General features: G+C 33.5%; 4 protein-coding genes and 1 non-coding gene across 5 annotated transcripts; 2 read left to right on the top strand and 3 right to left on the bottom strand.

Annotated features, from left to right (window-relative positions):
* Positions 1-262: 262 nt before the first annotated feature.
* LOC102618643 (uncharacterized) lies at positions 263-4,428 on the bottom strand. Its single transcript, XM_006464167.4, has 8 exons — positions 3,908-4,428; positions 2,925-3,448; positions 2,735-2,807; positions 1,694-1,771; positions 1,548-1,611; positions 1,101-1,188; positions 890-974; positions 263-694 (listed from the first exon to the last, which is right to left on the bottom strand). Exons 1-8 carry the CDS (start codon positions 4,019-4,021, stop codon positions 611-613), a joined length of 1,110 nt encoding a protein of 369 aa, XP_006464230.1. The 5' UTR covers positions 4,022-4,428; the 3' UTR covers positions 263-610.
* A 109-nt stretch (positions 4,429-4,537) lies between these two features.
* On the top strand, positions 4,538-4,610 carry TRNAR-ACG (transfer RNA arginine (anticodon ACG)). Its single transcript has one exon. It is a non-coding gene; the product is annotated as a tRNA-Arg (tRNA).
* A 2,401-nt stretch (positions 4,611-7,011) lies between these two features.
* LOC102618359 (annexin D2) lies at positions 7,012-9,441 on the top strand. Its single transcript, XM_006464166.4, has 5 exons — positions 7,012-7,167; positions 7,808-7,953; positions 8,067-8,285; positions 8,580-8,792; positions 8,949-9,441. Exons 1-5 carry the CDS (start codon positions 7,092-7,094, stop codon positions 9,243-9,245), a joined length of 951 nt encoding a protein of 316 aa, XP_006464229.1. The 5' UTR covers positions 7,012-7,091; the 3' UTR covers positions 9,246-9,441.
* Positions 9,442-9,855: 414 nt separating this feature from the next.
* Positions 9,856-13,289, bottom strand: LOC102618072 (uncharacterized). The gene is made up of 5 exons (XM_006464165.4): positions 13,046-13,289; positions 12,882-12,955; positions 11,530-11,659; positions 11,117-11,431; positions 9,856-10,449 (listed from the first exon to the last, which is right to left on the bottom strand). The coding sequence occupies exons 1-5, from the start codon at positions 13,157-13,159 to the stop codon at positions 10,177-10,179; spliced, it is 906 nt and encodes a 301-aa protein (XP_006464228.1). The 5' UTR covers positions 13,160-13,289; the 3' UTR covers positions 9,856-10,176.
* Positions 13,290-16,946: 3,657 nt separating this feature from the next.
* On the bottom strand, positions 16,947-18,290 carry LOC102627095 (hypothetical protein). Its single transcript, XM_006464191.4, has one exon. It carries the CDS (start codon positions 17,762-17,764, stop codon positions 17,153-17,155), a length of 612 nt encoding a protein of 203 aa, XP_006464254.1. The 5' UTR covers positions 17,765-18,290; the 3' UTR covers positions 16,947-17,152.
* Positions 18,291-19,883: the final 1,593 nt, after the last annotated feature.

Raw genomic sequence — 19,883 nt, 5'->3', positions numbered from 1 at the left:
CATGCAGTTGACTGAAGGGCTCCATTAGAAATAATAATAATAAATAAAAAGGAAAAAGAACATGATATTCTTTAAATTCACGTAACCATAATGCTAGTTACTAAATGAAATACAATGCGATTCGATAATAAAAATATCTTTTTACCATATTGCTTTTTGGTCGGTTGGATGCCTAATGCCTTGCAACTGCAATTATATTATCAATTCACTTGCAAACTAAGCCATTAGCAATGTACAATACAAGATCACAAACTAGCTCCGGTTATTTTTAAAATGCTAATCCATCAACATTCAATATGTACTCAAAAGTGAGAACCGGCATTTTCCTTCGCATTGTACAATACAAGATCACAAACTAGCTCCAGTTGATTTTTCAATCCTTATCCACATCATTCAATATGTACTCAAAAAGTGAAAACTGGCATGCGAAACTGCGTAGGTGCTTTTCCTATGTACAGAAATTGACCTGTATGTACAAGTGAGTCACATGTGCAACAGAAACTTGGGGATTTTACGTCGTTAACTAGGTCAGAAAATGGCATGTTACAACTGCATTAAAGAAAGACCCATGACTGCATTTATGGGAATTTCTCATGCTTGAGAATGACATTCACCACCTGCAAATCCCAGGCATCTCTGTTCTGCTTAAAGCAAGGATGTCGTCGTACTTTGAACCATATACAAAACCCCACAACTGCAATATATGAGGAACTCTATGAGATCTTGGGACTAAAATCCATATAAATGCATCCAAGTTTCCGCACATAAATGACAGCATCAAATGTTCATATGTTATCTTAGTGTGTTATGTGTTGGTATCATAGAAAGCGTGAGAGAAAACCAACTATAGGTGGTAATATAATAATATTGGTAGAAGCTTTCTGCATACCTCAACTTCCTTTACTTCAAAATCTTCAGAGTATGCAAGACAAGGGTTTCCATATGTTTCTGAGACTGAGCTTGATCCATTCAATCTTAAACAAATATTGAACTGATTAGAAACAACATAATATTTTGAGTTTGGAAATGGAAATATTTTATTCAATATCATGCACAAATCATAAAACTAAGTTGCAAAGAAAATGAAATAGGAAACTCACAGATCACCATCCAAATACAATGCAAAGTGCCCACCCCCACCAACTGCTAGAAAGTCAGTGGAGCACAAAGTGAAATAGCGATTTGCACCTGCTCAAAATGCTTTAGTTAGTTCCCCATGTATTTACTTTGGAAGAAAAAGATCTTTCTTCCAATTATTGTTTAAACATGTCATGTTTAATTGTTAACAGATTATGTAATTTGTACATGATATACTATCATAAGCTAACCTACTTGCTACTGATTTTCCATCTTCGTTATTCCTGAAACAACATCTAGGTAAAAAGCTCATATGTTTACTGTACTCGAGTAACACATTCTTGCATAAGAATAGTGGACACAATCGTGATAGTACGGAACCCAAATCAGTTGCTCTTTTATCATGGAAAGAAATACCAATTTTCTGTAGGTAAAGCAATCAAGTCATATTATTTTAGAGACTGAAATACCTGTGGGACGGAATATAACTGGCTGGCCGGATGTATTTGTGAAAACAAATGTACTATTTGTTCCCTGTTCAAAGTCAAATGTTAAGTCCACGCATAAAAGTAAATACTCACTGAATCAACCCTATCAAACTATGAATGGGCCCCACCTGGTATTTCTTGTTAGTTGGTTTTAGGGGTGCCTCAACTAATCCACCAAATACTGCACCTTTGCGGTCTCCAACAACCTGGAAGAATATTAACACCATAATAAGTGGAGTAGTAGCGTCCCAAACTGTGTGCAAGCACGTATACAAAGCTCAACATTCACTTAAATGCCAAAAATCCAACCCTGGTACACTCCTAGAGTTTTACATGGTCAGTACTCATTAATCAAATTACTTCTAATGATTTACCTTGCATAGATAAAAATTGAAGACAGAAAATAAATGCACATTGTTCATTTTATTTTAAATATTTCAAGGTTAAACGGTACAAGAATTAAACCCCACAATTCCCAACACTTTAACTCAGGACCATGAGTTGATAGTTGAGAGTGGTGACACATAGCCACTTAAATACAAGGCCTCTCATCACATGGTTTAAACATGCAATAAAATAACACTCAGCATGGATATGATATTCTCATCGCTGTCAGCTACAAGCTATTTACTAACTTAACCATAAACAATAAGGTAGAGTTAATTGTAGAACAATGTAGTAGAGCTCATTGTACTTAATTAAGTATAAAAAAACTCTTTTTAATAAATATATTTCCCAATTAAAGTAACTTGCTTAATCAATTTCTACATTCTAGCGGAAGTAGAAAAGCAGTCTATGGTGTCCCGCAAGTTGCACATTGTACGTTATGATACTCATGATTCAATAGAGGACAAAGATATAGGATATGAAAGTTAGTCATCAAGTATGACTTTGGAAAAAAACTCCCATGTACATAAAGAGATATTAATAGTAGAACTCTTTTGAATTATAAACAGATTATTCCAATTCACAAATGTAATAAGGGACACCTCCGCAGGCAAACAAAGGGGAGGGGGTTTTGGTCAGTCTCAGATGCAGACACTTTTTGCAACACATGAAGAATTCCTCAAAGTAGTAAATGTACATAGACATAAACATTTGGTTTTGAGGTACAAAATGAAAAATGCATGCAAATAAATCTTCTCCAATAAAATTTAATTAACTATTACCAGCAAACTCAGTCCTGGCCAAAGCATGCTTCTTCTATACAATGTTGAAAGTGATATACCATGCCTCCATGTACTGCAAAAAAGACGTGAAGCAAGGATTTCTATTAATAATACTTAATAGCAGCCAGACAATAACTTACTTAAAGGCCCAAAATTTCAAGTCTACAAATAAAAACACGTGTTTCTCCACCTGTAGAGTAAAATCCATTTCCTCCCTTGAACAAGTCCAGGAAGCGAAGCATAAAGAGAGCTTCTTGTTTTCTCAGTCAGAAGCAATGAAGGTTCCGAAATTTCTGGAAGTTCTACTGAAGCCGCAGGTTCTTTCACGTTCTGCATGTGCCTCATCTCTAGTCCATCAAATTCAGGATCATTCTCATCATCAGTATTCGTGTCAGAATTAACTTTGCCATCCTGGTTTCGATAGCCACTGAGTCTGGCAGCATGGTAAAGAGCTTTAAGAGAACCTTTGCCCCTAGAAAATAAGCTTTTCTTTCTACCATTCTCTTTCATTGCGGAGTTAGATGGTGCATCACCAGTTTCTTCTTGAGAACCGATTTGCTCATCTGAATTTGAATTATGTCCAGATTCTGAAGATGATAACAGAGAGTAGAGGAATGCAGAAAAGGAAGACGTGTCGGGTCCATCAACTATATCCCCTGTATCCTCTTCAGTAATTGACCCCAGCTGGCCTCTCTTCGATTCACTCTCCTCTTCCTAAGAAAAACCAAAATCGCATATCATCGCAACGAGAACAGCTTAGTAGAGAGCTTAACTTAACATAATAGGATTCGATAATCATTCAGAAAACATTGAAACCAAATGCAACACACAAATTGAAACTTTTCATCTTAGAATCGAAACAGTGTGTCATGAACCCTCAAAAACCAAATCCCGATTCTAAAAAATGTGCACTTGCAAATTTCTAACAGCTCTTAGAAATAAACAAATAAATAAATAAATAAATCCCATAAGCAATTAAAACAGCACCACCAAATTAGCAAACAACCCATGATCATATTGTACAGAAATGTCAACCAATCATCAAAAGCTGCCAACTTTCCCAATAAAATCTTTTCGAAGTTCCATCAAATTATAATAAACCCAAAAGGAAAAAAAAGATCAAAACTTACAAATTGTTTGGAATAAAGAAAAGAGATATGTAAAGAGACTTACATGAGGTGGGGGAGGCGGCTTGGAGGGCTTATCAGAGATAGGGTTGAGCAATACAGTGGTGAGATCGGATACAAAGTGCACAGCTTTGCTCCTCAAAGACTTTTGCTTTCCCATTTGTCTGTATGGCTGGCTGGCTTCTATTTATTTACTTGATGATAAAAAGGTATTTTTATTCTTCCTTGATCCTGGGATAATGAGTTGCAGTAATGTGAGATGATGATTCTAGATTCTAAAATTCCATTTGCGCTGCCACTAATGGGGTTCTCTTTCCCTTTTTCGGCTCATGCTTGCTGAAGCTGACAGCCATGAATGGATTGATGATACCGGCAGCTTTCTTCTATTCTAGCAATCATTTTAGGTGGGCAGAGAGAGAGAAGGCAAAAAGGGCATTTGATATTACTTCAAACTTACTCTGATCTCGCCGCTACCAACTGAAACTGATTTGAAGAAGACGTTAACAATATTTTCGGTTTGTTTTTGGGGCAATTGGGTTTGTACATGCCTACGCAACCAACACCAAACGAAAGGTTAAGAATGGGGGCCGAGCTGAGACTCGGTCTAGGTTGACTCAGACAGACTCAACTCGATCACAGCATATTAAAAAAAAACATGCATCCTTCAACATTAAAGGACTCCATGGCCCAATGGATAAGGCGCTGGTCTACGGAACCAGAGATTCTGGGTTCGATCCCCAGTGGAGTCGAGTCTTTCCGATTTTTGCTTTTAATCCATGAATTTTGGATTGGGCCTGTTCGTTTTCTAATGGTCAGGGCTTCTTATTTTCAGATCCTTTAACGAAGTTAGTCGTTTTCTGGCAAATGATAATGGCCAATGATTTATTGACATTTGGCATTCATTTTGCCCTTTCATTTGAAGAATGAGGCTTGTCATGCTTCTGCTTTACACTCTAGGCTCCAGCTAGAATGGAAAATGACTACTTTCTTATTTATGGAATCTGCATGAACCTTCAACTTTGTTAATTGTTAGTTAGGCCCGTGATGGCCCATATTATTTATAAATCCGATATCCCTTCATTTTGATTCTGAAATGAGCTAAGCTAGTAGAAGAAATTTCTTATACATCAAAGGCTTTAACTTTGATTGTGTCTGCTTTTTTTTTGTTATCATCAACAATTATTTTATTAGAATCCTCGAGTTTGTCAAGGTATCAACTAAGTGGTATAAGAATATCAAACTCTGTTGATGTTTCTTTATCTTTAATTAACACATGAATAAACTATTATACACCAAATCATGAACCAAAAAGCTCTTTTAATTTTTTTTGTCTTTAGAAAGTTTGATGAAGATGATGAAACGAAAAATGGAATGAAAAAAATGTGCATTGCATGTGTTAATGGATAAATATGTATGAAGAGGGAGGTTGGATTTTTCGGTCCGTTTTGACTATAAAAAAATAGAAAATTATGAGTATGTTTATTTGAATTTGTTAAATTAGATTAAATGTTGGGCTATTTTCGAAATTTTCCTAAATATGTTTGGTAGAATCATTTGCTACAAATATTTATCAATCTTATCTCTTACAGAAAAAAAAAAAAAACAAACATGTTTGTCAATTTATGAGTTAAGGCGAATTAAACTGTCATGATATTGATTGATAATGAGCGATAATTAAACTGCTGACTTTTATTATTATTATTATTGATTATTATTATTATTGATTATTGACAAAACGGAAAATAGATTTCACCATTAAATCATCCATTCAATCTAATCATAAAAACCAAACGTTTGTAAGGAAAAAAAAAGATTAAATAATAAATAATATGATTAATTTCATAACCACCAAAAATATTTAATTCTGAGACCATTAAAAGATGTTTATGGTCAAATAAATGAGATATTAATTATTGAAATATTTTAAAAACTATAAATACAGTCTTCAGATGTTCTTCCCCCAGCAGGCCAGCACATTGTTTTTAAATTGTAAAATTACAGAATTTAAAATTTTTATTATGGACAAGACGGTCGCAACGGGCAAGTTATCCGATAAAATTTTTTAATTGATTTTTGTTTTTCTCTCATCGATAATTATCAGAATCACTATCATTATCTGTTACAAAATTATTTGCTATGGTTCTTATTTTATTAGCCATGTGATTCACGTGTCAAGTGTGTAAAGTGTGTGAAACGAGGTCTTTGTCAAAACTTTAAGACAAAAAGGGGCAAAAAAGAAAATTTGCAGGAGTTGTTGACCTGCTGTTTGCATTAATCACCACGTGGCATTATCTTCGTCATATAAAACTTAAAAAGGAGGTTCCATTTTAAGAATGTCTTGCCTTCCCACGTAGCCTTGCCTTAGTAACATCAATCTTTTCAACGTGACCCCCATCTTATTATAATCTTATTAATTTAATTAAAAGGATTAATTAATTAAATTAATGGTAATTACCTACAATTCCCTATGCTTTAAAAATTTATAATTGTTGACAAATACATGTATAACTTAAACAAATGTACCCTTATTCATTTGTTTGTTATACATTTTTTAATTTTACTACGGTGATGTATTTGTTAAATCATATATAAATAAAAGTATATCTAAATATACTTTTATTTATAGAATTTTATGACGGCATGTATTTATTAAATCATGAGTGATGATACAACCACAAACTCTTGTATAAATTTATTTTGTACGAACTGATGTGTCATCAATTCATTGATTGAATGAAATATAAAATAATAAAAATAAATCATGTGAGTCAAGAGATATTTAATTTAACCGATTTTATTATGCTACATCAGTTTGTACAAAAAATTATAACTATATCATTACTCTTAAAGCATATATAAATAAAAGTACATCTAAATATATGCATATCACTTTTTGATTATGCATTTACAATGTTGTATTTTTTATAAACAAAAATTATTTTTTTCAGCCAAACAACATATTCGGTATTTTTATTACCAGAAAATACCAAAAATTTCAAATTGTTTATATTTTTAACGAAACGTTGTAGGTACCATGTACATGTAGGGACTTTTTCTAAAATGATTACAAATTATATCATGAGTTATGATTATCTCACAAATAAGGGACCTGGATGCTATTTACGTCAGGTGAAAATTGACACATGCCTATAAATGAGCTCGCCACAGTCACCTGTATCTTCACTGCCTCGTCATTTTCTATTTTACAAAAACGCTGAAACAAATCGACAATGGCGACCCTTAAAGTGCCAACCCAGACCCCTTCTGCTGCTGAGGATGCTGAGCAACTCCACAAAGCCTTCCAAGGTCTTTTTTTTTTTTTTCATTCATATTTTGTGTTGGATTCGATGTTACATTAGGTTGACGTCATTACTTTTATCATCTATGTTTCATCCGATCTGTTTGTTATTACAACGTTTCATCCGATCTGTTTGTTATTACAACGTTCGGTGTCATTTGTCTTTGGTGTTTTTGTTCTTGAACCGATGTTGTTGATGAACTTTTGAGTGAATCTTAGACGATGTGAACGATGATCGACTGCCATTTCACGTGTTGTAAAATGATCTTGATCAAGTTCTTGTTTTTGACCCTTTTGGAGTCATCAAGAAAGAGCTAATAAAAATTTTACAGGGTGATCATTTGGGGATTATGTAGTGTTTGATCGGTTAGTATGAAGATCTATTACCTATATATCTCATAGATGGTGTAGGTCCCTCCCTTTGTTATTTTGATTGTACTAACCAATTAAAGATCAAAATTTTCAGTGTCATCACATGAACTTATTGCCTCGATATAAGGATTTGAGTCTCTGTTTGTATCTTGGTTGTAATGGCTTTTTCTATTGGAAGACTGAGAACTACTATTTAGCACAAAAAATGCTGGTTGCCTGCGAAGTGTTGTTTGTGTGTCAAGCAATTGATTGCTTTCTTTAATGGTATGTTTGCAGGATGGGGCACGAATGAGGCCCTCATTATATCTGTCTTGGCTCACAGAAATGCAGCTCAGCGCAAGTTGATTCGAGAAATCTACAACGAAACTTATGGGGAAGACCTTCTTAAAGCACTGGACAAAGAACTTTCAAGTGACTTTGAGGTAACATTATGATTTAGCAAAAATGACTGTTAAAAAAATCTTATTGTTGTTCTCCAATAGCTTAGTTTGCATTCTCTGCTAACAATTGTTTCCGGTTGGCTTGCGCTGGGCAGAGATCTGTACTGCTATGGACATTGACTCCTGCTGAGCGTGATGCTTATTTGGCAAATGAAGCGACAAAGAGATTGACTTCAAGCAACTGGGTTCTCATGGAAATTGCCTGTACTAGATCTTCAAGAGACCTATTTGCTGCAAAGCAGGCCTACCATGCTCGTTACAAGAAATCCCTAGAGGAAGATGTTGCATATCACACATCTGGGGACTTCCGCAAGGTACATCCTTCAGCCTCAAAGTCACTGGTTAATTAGATTTTCCCCTAATCAAAATTTCAATTTTCTTTGCCCTGGTGATAATTGTTGAATTACATAGCTATTGGTATCTTAAGCACATTTGAATACAGAAGTTTGAAGTTTTCTCTGTTCCCTAGTTATATTAGTCGGCATAAAATGCTTTTTGAAGGAAACCAGCGGCAGCAACCACAAAACATAGAACAATTAGTTTCTTTTCTAATAAATGCAATCCATGAAATGGTAGATTATTGTATACTAAACATAGATACCTTGCAGCTTTTGGTTCCTCTTGTGAGCACATTTCGATATGATGGAGGAGATGTGAACATGATGTTGGCAAGAACTGAGGCTAAGATTATCCGTGACAAGATTTCAGACAAGGATTATGCTCATGAGGAGCTTATCAGGATTCTGACTACAAGGAGCAAGGCACAGATAAATGCGACCCTCAATCACTACAATGATGCTTTTGGAAATGCCATCAACAAGGTATTGACATTACTTTCACCAGCTGTAATTAGGAACACCCAAGGTTAAAATACAACCATCTCATGTTGTGAATGGATTCAACTTCATTTGGTAGCCTAGAGATGCCGAAGAATAATTTATTTAAATTCCAGATGGTAACTGGCTATTTGTTTGCAGGATTTGAAGGCTGATCCCAATGATGAATACCTCAAACTGCTGAGAGCGGCAATTAAGTGCTTGACATACCCTGAGAAACACTTTGCGAAGGTTCTCCGATTGGCCATCAACGGGTTGGGGACAGACGAATGGGGTCTTACTAGAGTCGTCACCACTCGTGCTGAGGTGGATATGCAACGTATCAAGGAGGAATACCATAGACGCAACACTGTCACTCTGGAAAAGGCAATTGCTGGCGACACTTCTGGAGACTATGAGAGAATGCTTCTTGCTTTGATTGGACATGGAGATGCTTGAGCAATGCTTTTGTATCAGTAGAGTTTTCTTTCATATGAAAACAGTTTATGGTTTGGTTATTGTTTGTTTAAAACTTACTTTATATGCTCATCCTGTGTGTAGCATGTTCCATGTTTATGCACTCTTGCCTGTTTTTTAAGAGATTTTAAGAGATGTTTGTTATGAATAAGGTGTTAAAAAGTGTTCCTGCAGCTAACTTGCCGTGTATTTATTTGTTTCGTATTCTCAAATGTTCAAGTGAGCTAAATTTTGCAAAGTCGAAAGGAATATGGCATCGTAAAATGGACGTATACATAAATTATTAAAATGCCTTGTACTACTTTAATGTCGACTTTTCTGACCGCCGCCTGAATAACTGCACTGTGGACTCCAGCCACGTCTATGCCCATTTTGGGCCATGTGTATGCCCCCAAAATATGGGTAAAATTTACTCCCAGGAATCATGATGGCCATTTTGGGCCATCCGTATTGCACTTTCAGAATTCTTAGCAGTTGTTGGGGGAAGAAAAATTGATTGATGAATTTCTCTTCTGCCTCTTCAATTTCACAGCTATGAGCTAAACAGGAACATTAACCAGATCTCCATTCCATGCTCAAATGAACCAAATCATCGGGCAGATGACAATGGTGGGTCTTAATTATTCAATAAGATGGACAAGTCTAGAACAGAACATAAGAAACTATACTCAGAAAGACAACATCATTTAAATAACTCAATTAGCAACCATCCAGTGCTCTGATCTAAATGTTAAGACCTAACATACATGCAACACAACAATCCACATACACCACTCAGACGCCCGCACTATGCTGGATCATAATCTAGCATTACAGGCAGTTTACCCTTCAAAACACAGGCATCTCCATATGAGGAATACATAGAAACCCACGATTACTGATAATTAAGCAACATAACAAATTTGCTTGGGAGTTAAACCAATGAAATGCTGCTCTCACCACCAGGGGGCTTGCGGACACCACCAAAATAGTCTCGGGATTCTACCTTTTCATCAGCAAAGATGTTGCTGCCACTCATTTCTCTCAGCTTAGCATTGCTTAGAGGCTTCTCGGCAGATCCTGGGGGTACATCTCCCTTAAAGATATCATTGCCTGTCAGCTCTGCAAACTTCTGATTATGTATTTTCTTGGATGTCTTGACTACAGGTTCTTCACCGAACAGGATATTGCTCTGACCACCAGCAGGCTGTAAAAATGAAAAATGGAAAATATATATTCAGTACAATACCCAAAGCAAACAACCTCAAAATGGAAAAATATATATCTGGTACAGTACACAAAGCAAACTACATCAAGCTATGATTAATCTAAAACATCTGGTATAAGCCAGCTGTAGCAAAGAGAAATCCAATGGGAGTGAAGAACATCTTCTTTCAATTACTGTGCTCAAAAGCAGCACAAAGACTATTAAATGCACAGAAAAGGGAAGAAAAGAGAGATGGAAAATCCCATTTAATTTCATCGGTAGCGAAAGCAAAGCTCAGCAAGAACATAGATAGTGAAATTATATACCATAGAAATGATATGAAATTTTTTTTTTTAAAAAAAAAGAACTCATGACAGAGTAAGAAAAACCAAGTTCTCTTTGGCTTGATGAAAAGTGTAATGTCCAAAATTCTATAATCATTTCCAGGCATTCCATAAGATTTATGAACAATGAAGAAGGAAAATCATTCTCACAGAATTGCTTTTATTTACGGACAATTTTCATGTAAGAAAGCCTTCAAATTGACATGTGATTCACTATTGCTTCAATAGAAACAATGCAACCTTTTTAAAAAACAAAAGAAGAGATTCAAATGGAATGAATATAGAGAGAACAAAAAATTCCTTGCATAACAAAAATAACTCACATTGGAAACCTTGACCGATGTGCGCACATTCCTGGGAGCAGGTTCCCCCATGTCTTTACTTTCTTTTGATTCCAAGGAGCGTGCAGCAGCCAATGATCGAGGCTGAATTTCAGGAGCTGGGCTGAATATGTCATGACCACTAATCTCCTTAAACTTTGCATCTGATATCTGCTTTTTAGTCTTCAAGTCTGACTCAGATTGCAGTGACCCACTTAACTCGCGCTGCTTTGCTACCTCTGGTACAGAGGTAGGCTTCTTTGGAGAAACAGTCTCTTCGGCACTGAATGAAATCTGGCTGATTCCATTCATTGCTTGCTGAAAATTCAATCGCCAAAAGCTAAGAATTGCATTGGCATCATGATGAATTTCTGATGTTTATGCATGCATCTACTGAACTCTGAATATAATAATACCTGATAAACGCGCACGGATGTTCTGTTATTACGATTGCCAGCATCAGATTCTGATGCACCATTTTCACCATTGGCTACGAATATGCCACTGCCATTTATCTCCTTTAGTTTATAACCCGAACAAGGCTTCCTGAATTCATCACATTGAACTATTTTAGAAGAACTTAGATAAGTGATAACCGCAGCCGCAAGCATCTAGAAATCACAGTGCGAATATACCCTATATGATGCAAATACTAAATTATGCAACCCAATGTTTGAATAAGAAAACAGAGACGAGACCTTGTGTGAATAAGACAATAGAGACAAGACCTTGAATTAAACCACAAACTCAAGCAGCATTATAAACTAATTTAAAAGTTTCAAACTTTTCCAGGCCCAAAGCATAGATGAGTTTCTTATCTGTAGTAATGATATAGTAGGCAATATTGCCCCATGTTATGGTGAACACCACTGGCACGTGATGTTGTCTGGTTAATCACTGACAGTTAAAAAAAAGTTGCTCACCATATGGGTGAAATACACCAAGATGCAACAATGAAGCAAAGTTATTAGGTTGAAAAACAAAAAGCTTCTTTAATCAAGTTTGTAAAAAATTGTATGACAATCATCACAGACTAAGATAACCCAAATCACAAATATTTTGCCCCCAAAAAAAAAAAAAGTGATTGCTTAACACATCTCCCTTAGCCAAAAGCACATTGATTGAGATATTGGATGCAACATAATATCTTACCTTTTGTTCATTTAGTCTCTCACTCACTGTTAAAATAGATAAGAAACACCTTAAGTATGAATTATGATATGATATATGATACATGCCACAATACAGCCCTGCCAATGAGATCATGACACGCGTCCCGACGGCATGCATCAGATCAGCCCTCCCTTAAGTATTATATATAAAACCTTAAAAGGCAACAAACAATACTATGTAATATTAAAAACAATAAAACAGGTCTAATAACTCTTTTTTTATTTTAATTTTTTAAATAATAATAATAATTAAAAAAACAAAAATATTTCAAACTAAACTAAATCTCTTATCATTTACATTTTAAAATCTATTTAATCAGCGGCTTCCCTTAAAAAAAGATAATAACAATAAAGTTACCAAAAAAAAATTATATTGTTGTAATTAGCTTGAAATCAAGTTTCTTAATCTTCTTAATCTTCAATAATTGACTTCCAGCAAGCGAAACTAAATAAATCAAAATTAGATGAAAAATTCAACTAGATCCGATTCCCACATTCATCCATTGTGACATGCAAATGAAAAACTAAGCTTTACGCAAAAGCAGTACGCAAACCGGAGCGTTTTGAGAAACAGATCTTCACGTGACTTGACTTACTTCTTGTTAAGAGACTGAGCTTCTTCATCAGTAATCTGACCTCCGAACAGCACTTTGCTAACTCCATCCGACGGCTGAGATAAGATCCATCAATCAATCAAGAAACCAAAACTTCATTCAAATTGGAGGAACGACGCGGTAATGTCAATAACAATAGTAAGTACCTGGTGAGAGCGAGGGGCGGAGACGGGAGGGTGCGAGGAATCGGAGGAAGGAGCTTCGGGCCACGTCAGGAGGTCGGAGGTGGACACGTGTGACTTTCTTACTGGTGTGGCCATTTGAGTTCTGCTGAGAGAGAGTGTGAACTACTGAGAGAGTTTTCGTTTTTGCTTGCTGAGCTCCGCCCGGGTCTTCTGAGAAATGGAAGAAAAAGAGTTGTTATTTTTTGAAGATATTTTTTTGCGGATTATTTTTTCAAATTTTTTGAGACGCTAAAAAAGATCCACCAAACCTTGTTTTTTTTAATTAATAATTATCACTTACGCTCGAGAGTATTAACTACCTTTTGTACTCGCTTTCATTTTCTTTTCCCTTTATTTTTGTTTTTGGCAATTGCAATTAATAATATATTTATATATAGTATAGGTGGGCTCTCTTTATTATTTTTATTTTTTTATATTAATATCTACTGCTAAAGTTTATATGCAATGGCAACTCAATTTATTAAGAAAATAATGGCACAAGAAAAAAAAAAATTTCTGTTTTACTTCAACTCCTGTCGATGTTGAAAAGGGTGTAATTTTTGTTCCTTTAATATTTTAAAATTATTTTAACATTTATATTGTAAAAGTGAGATCAACGCATATTTTTTGTTTTGCAAAATGTGAATTTGTTCTAAAGAATAACAACCAAATACTTGTTTCAGCCATTTTTTATTATTAAAATGAAGAATTATTTTGAAAAAATAATGTCAGGTAGAATACATGCACATACTTAGAAGGTAGATATTCCTTAATCTTTACTAATATGAATAATTATAGTAATAATATGCATATTCAGTTGGAATACTTAGTTTGAATCCCAAATAATGTGCCAAATTTTATATATATTACTATTTGATTGGCTCAAATGATACTTAATTAATTATTAAATTTTGTCATTTCTAAAATTCTATTGACGACATATTAGTTGAAATACAAACTAAGTATCTCAATTGAGTAAACCTAGCATTATTCTAATATTTATGTAGATATGATAATGTAGTAAGAGATTTGAATTCTATTAAAAACACATCAGTTGAAATACAAACTAAGTATCTCAACTGAGTAAACCTAGCATCACTCTAATATTTTATATAGATATGATAATGTAGTAAGAGATTTGAATTCTATTAATAACACATCAGTTGAAATACAAACTAAGTATCTCAACTAAGTAAACCTAAACTCACTCTAATATTTATATAGACATGATAATGTAGTAAGAGATTTGAATTTAGTAGGGTGAAATTTAATTGGTGTAATTAGTATCTTGAAGTGGTAAATATAAGAGGTTTGAGTTCAGTTGGATGATCTTCTTGACAATTTTAGTGAAACTTACAAGAATGAATATAGTATTAATTGATTAAAAAGAATTGAAGCCAATCGCTTAATTCAATCTCATTAGTGTCCATTTTCTATTTTTCCAATAACATCACAAATTACAAACCTTTTATCTTGGTGAGTTAGTGCGTGATTTTCTTGGATGGATAATAGTAATTAAACATCTCCAATGATTAATAGTAAAACCTCATAAACCAAATGGTAAAACCCCAACTTAATTTGGAATCAGTCTTGTTTAAGATTATGCTAGATATGGAAGATGTATGCTAACGGCTAAGTGAAAAGGATATTCAAATCACACATTTGAGGGTTCAGAAACTAATGGACTCTCATTTTTATTGGAAAAACCACAAATACACACATATATGCTAAATTGATTACCTATTAAACAAATTAAAAAAGTTGGTTCGCATCCAAGTATCATATTGTGTATGTAAGATCATAACCCTATGTGCTACATAATTTAGCACGTATAAAATAAGTCCCATAAGATGGATAAATGTTTATTTTCTTTAAAAAAAAATCGTATTACAATCTATTGATAATTTCAATAAGAAATAGTAGTGAAATACATTAAAATTCAATCTACATATTAGATAATTTTGCTCTAGTTAGATATTTAGAATAGATCAGATTTAAGGGTTCTAAATCTTTAAGAAGATATTTTACTACCCAACTAATGAATGCTTTTTAAACCAAAAAAATATTAAAAACATTAAAGAGACTGAACACTCATAGAAATAAAATAAGCCCGACCTTAATTTAATTTCACTTTTATTAATTTTTTAATTAGCAAGGTAATTAATTTCATCCGTTCTGATCATATTTTTATAACATTTTTCTACTTAAATATCATTATCCTTCTGAATATGTAGAGCTCCGTTAATTCTTCTGTTTCATACGACAAAAAAATTAAACCAGCGTCAATTGGTCAAGGCAGATAATTCTATGAATGAATTGAAAAGGGAAAACTCTAATAAACAATAAATCTTTTAAACACTGATGATGGTTAACTTTGCTATTTGATGAAATGGTCCGGTGTATAAATAATCAAGGAATGCACAGACAAATGGAACCAAAAGGAAATTAAAAGATTGTTGGTTGTCACTTAATTTATTGCCTAGCCACTATAATTCATGCTTTTGAAATGTCCTCCTTCAATCTTATTAAATGCTAACACATGGAAATAAATTAATCTGGATATATAGTTCTTGATCCTAAACCTAAAATCTCAACTAAAATAATTTCGATTAATTTACTTTTAACTTTTCCTATAGTAAAATTTACAGTCCTGTTGGTGGTCATTAGTTGTTTTGTTTTCTTTAAAAGGAATCGATTGTATGCATTTATACGCACGCGGCATAAACTTCCAAAACCTCAAATTCAGCAAATAATCTTTATCTTGTTTGATTAATTCATACGATATTTGACACTCGGCCTTTAGTCCAGTGGTGAACCACTACTCTTCAAGTTAAGCATGATTATGAGGACAGTAATTCGAATTCCTATGGACTTAACCTCCCTCAATTAAGTATAATTGTATAAAGTTAATTTGTAAGTCTTTTTCCCTTTCGAAATGCGAATAGAGCAGAGATATCCCTCATCTGTGAGGGTTATTTGTCTGGGCATCTATTTCATAGAATTTAATATAATAATGTAAGTACTAGTTATATATCTCTCATATGTGAAGGTTGTTTATTTGGGCATTTATTTCATAGAGTAATAATGTAAGTACTAGTTATATATATCTTGTCTGGGAGGGTTATTTGTTTGGACATTTATTTCATAAAATTTAATGTAATAATGTAAGTACTAGTTATATATCTGATTGTAAATATCAGTATTTAATATAATAATGTAAGTACTAGTTATATATCTCTCGTCTATGAGGGTTATTTGTCTGGGCATCTATTTCATAGAATTTAATGTAATAATGTAAGTACTAGTTATATATTTTATTGTAAATATCAGTGTAATGATCTGCTGTAATAGCTGTTGTAAATATCTGTGTAATAATGTAAATTTTAGTTATATATCTAATTATAAAATATAAGTGTAATGATTTGTTGTAATAGCAGTTAGTTATATATTTTATTATAAATATCAATGTAATAATTTATTGTAATAACAATTGTAAATATATGTGTATTACAGTAATTTAATGTGTAATCAATATTAAAAACAATTCATGTGATATTTAAGTATGGATCAGTATTGAGTAATTATCATTACGTGGACAGTAAGTTATTCGCTTGGAGTTTTGCCATAAACTTGCTATTGAAACATGAAAGCATCAATATTTGAAAAAAAAATGTTAAAAGCTTTGTTATGACCATAATTAAAATAACGAGAATATGTGTTTCATTTACATTAAATAAATGAATAGCTTAAGACGATTTTCATGGCGTTTCGTGATCTAAAAGCTAGGACTAAGACCTACCGAATCTTAACACCCCGAAATACGATATAACTTAAGAAGAAGCATTTGTGATGCAGAATCTAGTGGCGATTTCTTTTCCAAATTTGATCTTAACTTACTTCAAAATTTCATTAAACAATTCCAAACAATGGAAATAATTCGATTCAACATTATGATATTCACCAGATACAAGCAGCCCACAAGGATGGGAAAAAAGAAATTAATCAAAATCACTAGTGCTAAGACCAACTATATATATATATAGCCTATTACTCTTTACACTTTACCAACCACGTTCCCAGAGTTTGAGCCTACATAGCCTCCAAAGCAGCCATAAGAGCAAATACTTCATAATCTGAACAATTGCAAGCTTTACCATTAGCACATCCACATTCATCCCACTTCTTTAATCTATCGTTTCTGATATTCTTCTCCATTTCCACCATTTTTGGAGCTCCAACCTTCATTGCTACTTGCAATGAAGGAGGCTTAACATCTTCACAAACCCTATTGTTAATCTTTGGAACCATCATCACCCAATTCTCTATCTCCATGTTTGGTGATTCAAAAACCTTGTTCCATTGTACTTCAGCTCTGCCCAAAAGCTGTGACTTGCTTTTTTTCCCTAGAAAATTTGCTGATGATTTTCGCCACCGCAACTCAAAAACAACACGTTGTTGTTTAAGCTCTTTGATTGAATCTTCGGTGCCTAGACACTCCAATGAAAAAGACTCATTCCAAATGAGATTGGAATCTGAAGAGATCTCCTGGCTATTGAGTTTAATTCTCTTGTTGTTTCCTGCCGAAAGATAGTATCTAACAAAGAGGCTACCACTTGTGGATTTGAGGTACTCAGTGTTTTTAGCTTTGATGATTCTTAGTTCACAAGAAAGTGATGAAAGATTTCGAGGAGCAGCAACCATTGCGAAAGATTTTTGAATGAAACTAACAAAGAGAGAAATTAAAGTAGTGAAAAGCAATGAATTGAACTTGTTTGTGAAAAGGGTGTTGGGGTTATGGGGTTATATAAATAGGAAAGTGGGAGGGTTACTTTGCATTAAAAAATATGTAAAGTGGGGAAGCATTTAAGTTTTAAAATCCATCAAGATTTAGGAATGATACTATAATATAGTTCGATATTGGCGTGAAATATGAAGTGAATCATGTGAGATTATGTAGAAGATTTTATTTAATAAAAAAGTAAACTCTTGTGAATCTGGAAAGGATGGAGATCTTAATCTATCCCTTTGCAAGCTGGCGGCTTTTGAATAGGATTTGGGGTTAAATGCGTTGAGGAGAGTTGATTTGACCTTATTTAGGATTGAGATAGAATTAGATGCACTTGTCATGTAAAAAAAGGTGTATTATGCCCAATCAATGTGAAAATGTGATATCCACTTGGAAAGTTCCATAAATATATCATTTTCTAGGCTGTGGTGTATATCCTTTAGCATGCTCAAGATGATGATCCTAGTTATCTTTGTATTATTTCAGTCTTAGTTACCTTAAAATATAATGTTATAAAGGAACCTTTTTTAAAGGAACTTTTTTTCTCTCTTTCTTTTGACACTATTACAATCAAATTATAATTTATATAATATAAAAATACTACTAATATTTACAATCAGGTTATTAAAATTAGTTTACATTCGTTCTTATGAAGTATTACTTAAATTTTTACCCCACTAATATTTGAGGGACATTTATTTTATTTACATTTTGTAAAAAAAAAAAATACTACCTTCACTCAATTATTTATTATAATTGAAGAAGGAATTTATCCTTTACGATTCTTAGTGAGGCCAACAACCCTAAACCTAACTAACATAATTTTGCATCATTCGAAGGCAAATGGTGACAATCAATTATATGACAGTTCAACTCAACATAAAAATAACAAAAATAATTAGAGGGTTTAAACTCACCACAAGTAACTAAATTATTAAACATATAGATTCTATGTTATTTGTTCACTTATCACGTCGAGGTTTAGAATTTAAAGATTTTAACATGCCAATTTATTGATGACATGATCAATTATTCGATCAGTTAATAATTATATTATATTAGCCTTGTTTTTATCAAACAAAATTATGTTACATTTGTCACATTTTAAAAATTATTTTCTTGTATGTATAGGTCAGGCTATGTATGACCCGTTAAACACGCACATATGCATGCACGCACACGTGCGCGCGCGCACACACGCGCGTGTTTTTTTTAAGACTATTTTTTTATCTAATAATAAACTGAAAATTTTGTTTTTTTTTTATCTATTAGTGATATGTTTATCTTATTAAAATAAAAAATGTCCTCGTTAGAGAAGTATTTCCTAAAACTAATATGTGAATATAACCTTAACCATGAAATAATTTGATGATGTATTTTAAAACCATGTGTAAGTTAGCTTTTGGACTGGCAAGCAGAAACATGCAAATTGAGAGAGAATCTTTTGAGTGCCGAACCACGAGTGAATATACCCACCACCCATGAAACCTTGTAGCAAAATCTTTTAGTATCATGCATGTTTACTATTTCAAAACAGCGAGGTTTTCAAACTTTTCAACTCATAGGCTTACTGAAAAGAAGAGATAATGATATCCGTTGGAGATACTCAAGGGATGCCACTAATTGATCGATTGCCACTTGATTTTGTTTTGACACATACAATAATGGGCATAGATGCATGATTTGATTGTTATATAGGTTTTATATATGTTCAAGAAAGTTGAAGGAAAGAAAGAAGATTGTGGTTGACACGTTAGCCTGGGAAAAGAATGGTGCTTTATCGATATATTTCCTATTAAAATCAAGGATCTAAGGGTTTTTAATATGAAACAAAATCTTTCATAGCTAGTTGCTGGAGAACTAAATCCATGTGCAGTACCCCACTCAATCTTGTTGGATCCTTTAGTATATAAAAATTGACAACTGTAATGAGTCATATATACACTAACATCTTCATATTGTATTATCACAAGTGCTAGGTTCACAGTTTTAGTAACTTCACACTCTCGTTTCACCCATAGAAAAATTCGTCAA

This window comes from Citrus sinensis, chromosome 7 (genome assembly GCF_022201045.2).
Source record: "Citrus sinensis cultivar Valencia sweet orange chromosome 7, DVS_A1.0, whole genome shotgun sequence".
Taxonomy (NCBI): Eukaryota; Viridiplantae; Streptophyta; class Magnoliopsida; order Sapindales; family Rutaceae; genus Citrus; species Citrus sinensis.
The sequence above is the reverse complement of the archived record's forward strand: the minus strand, read 5'-3'. Positions and strand labels throughout refer to the sequence as shown.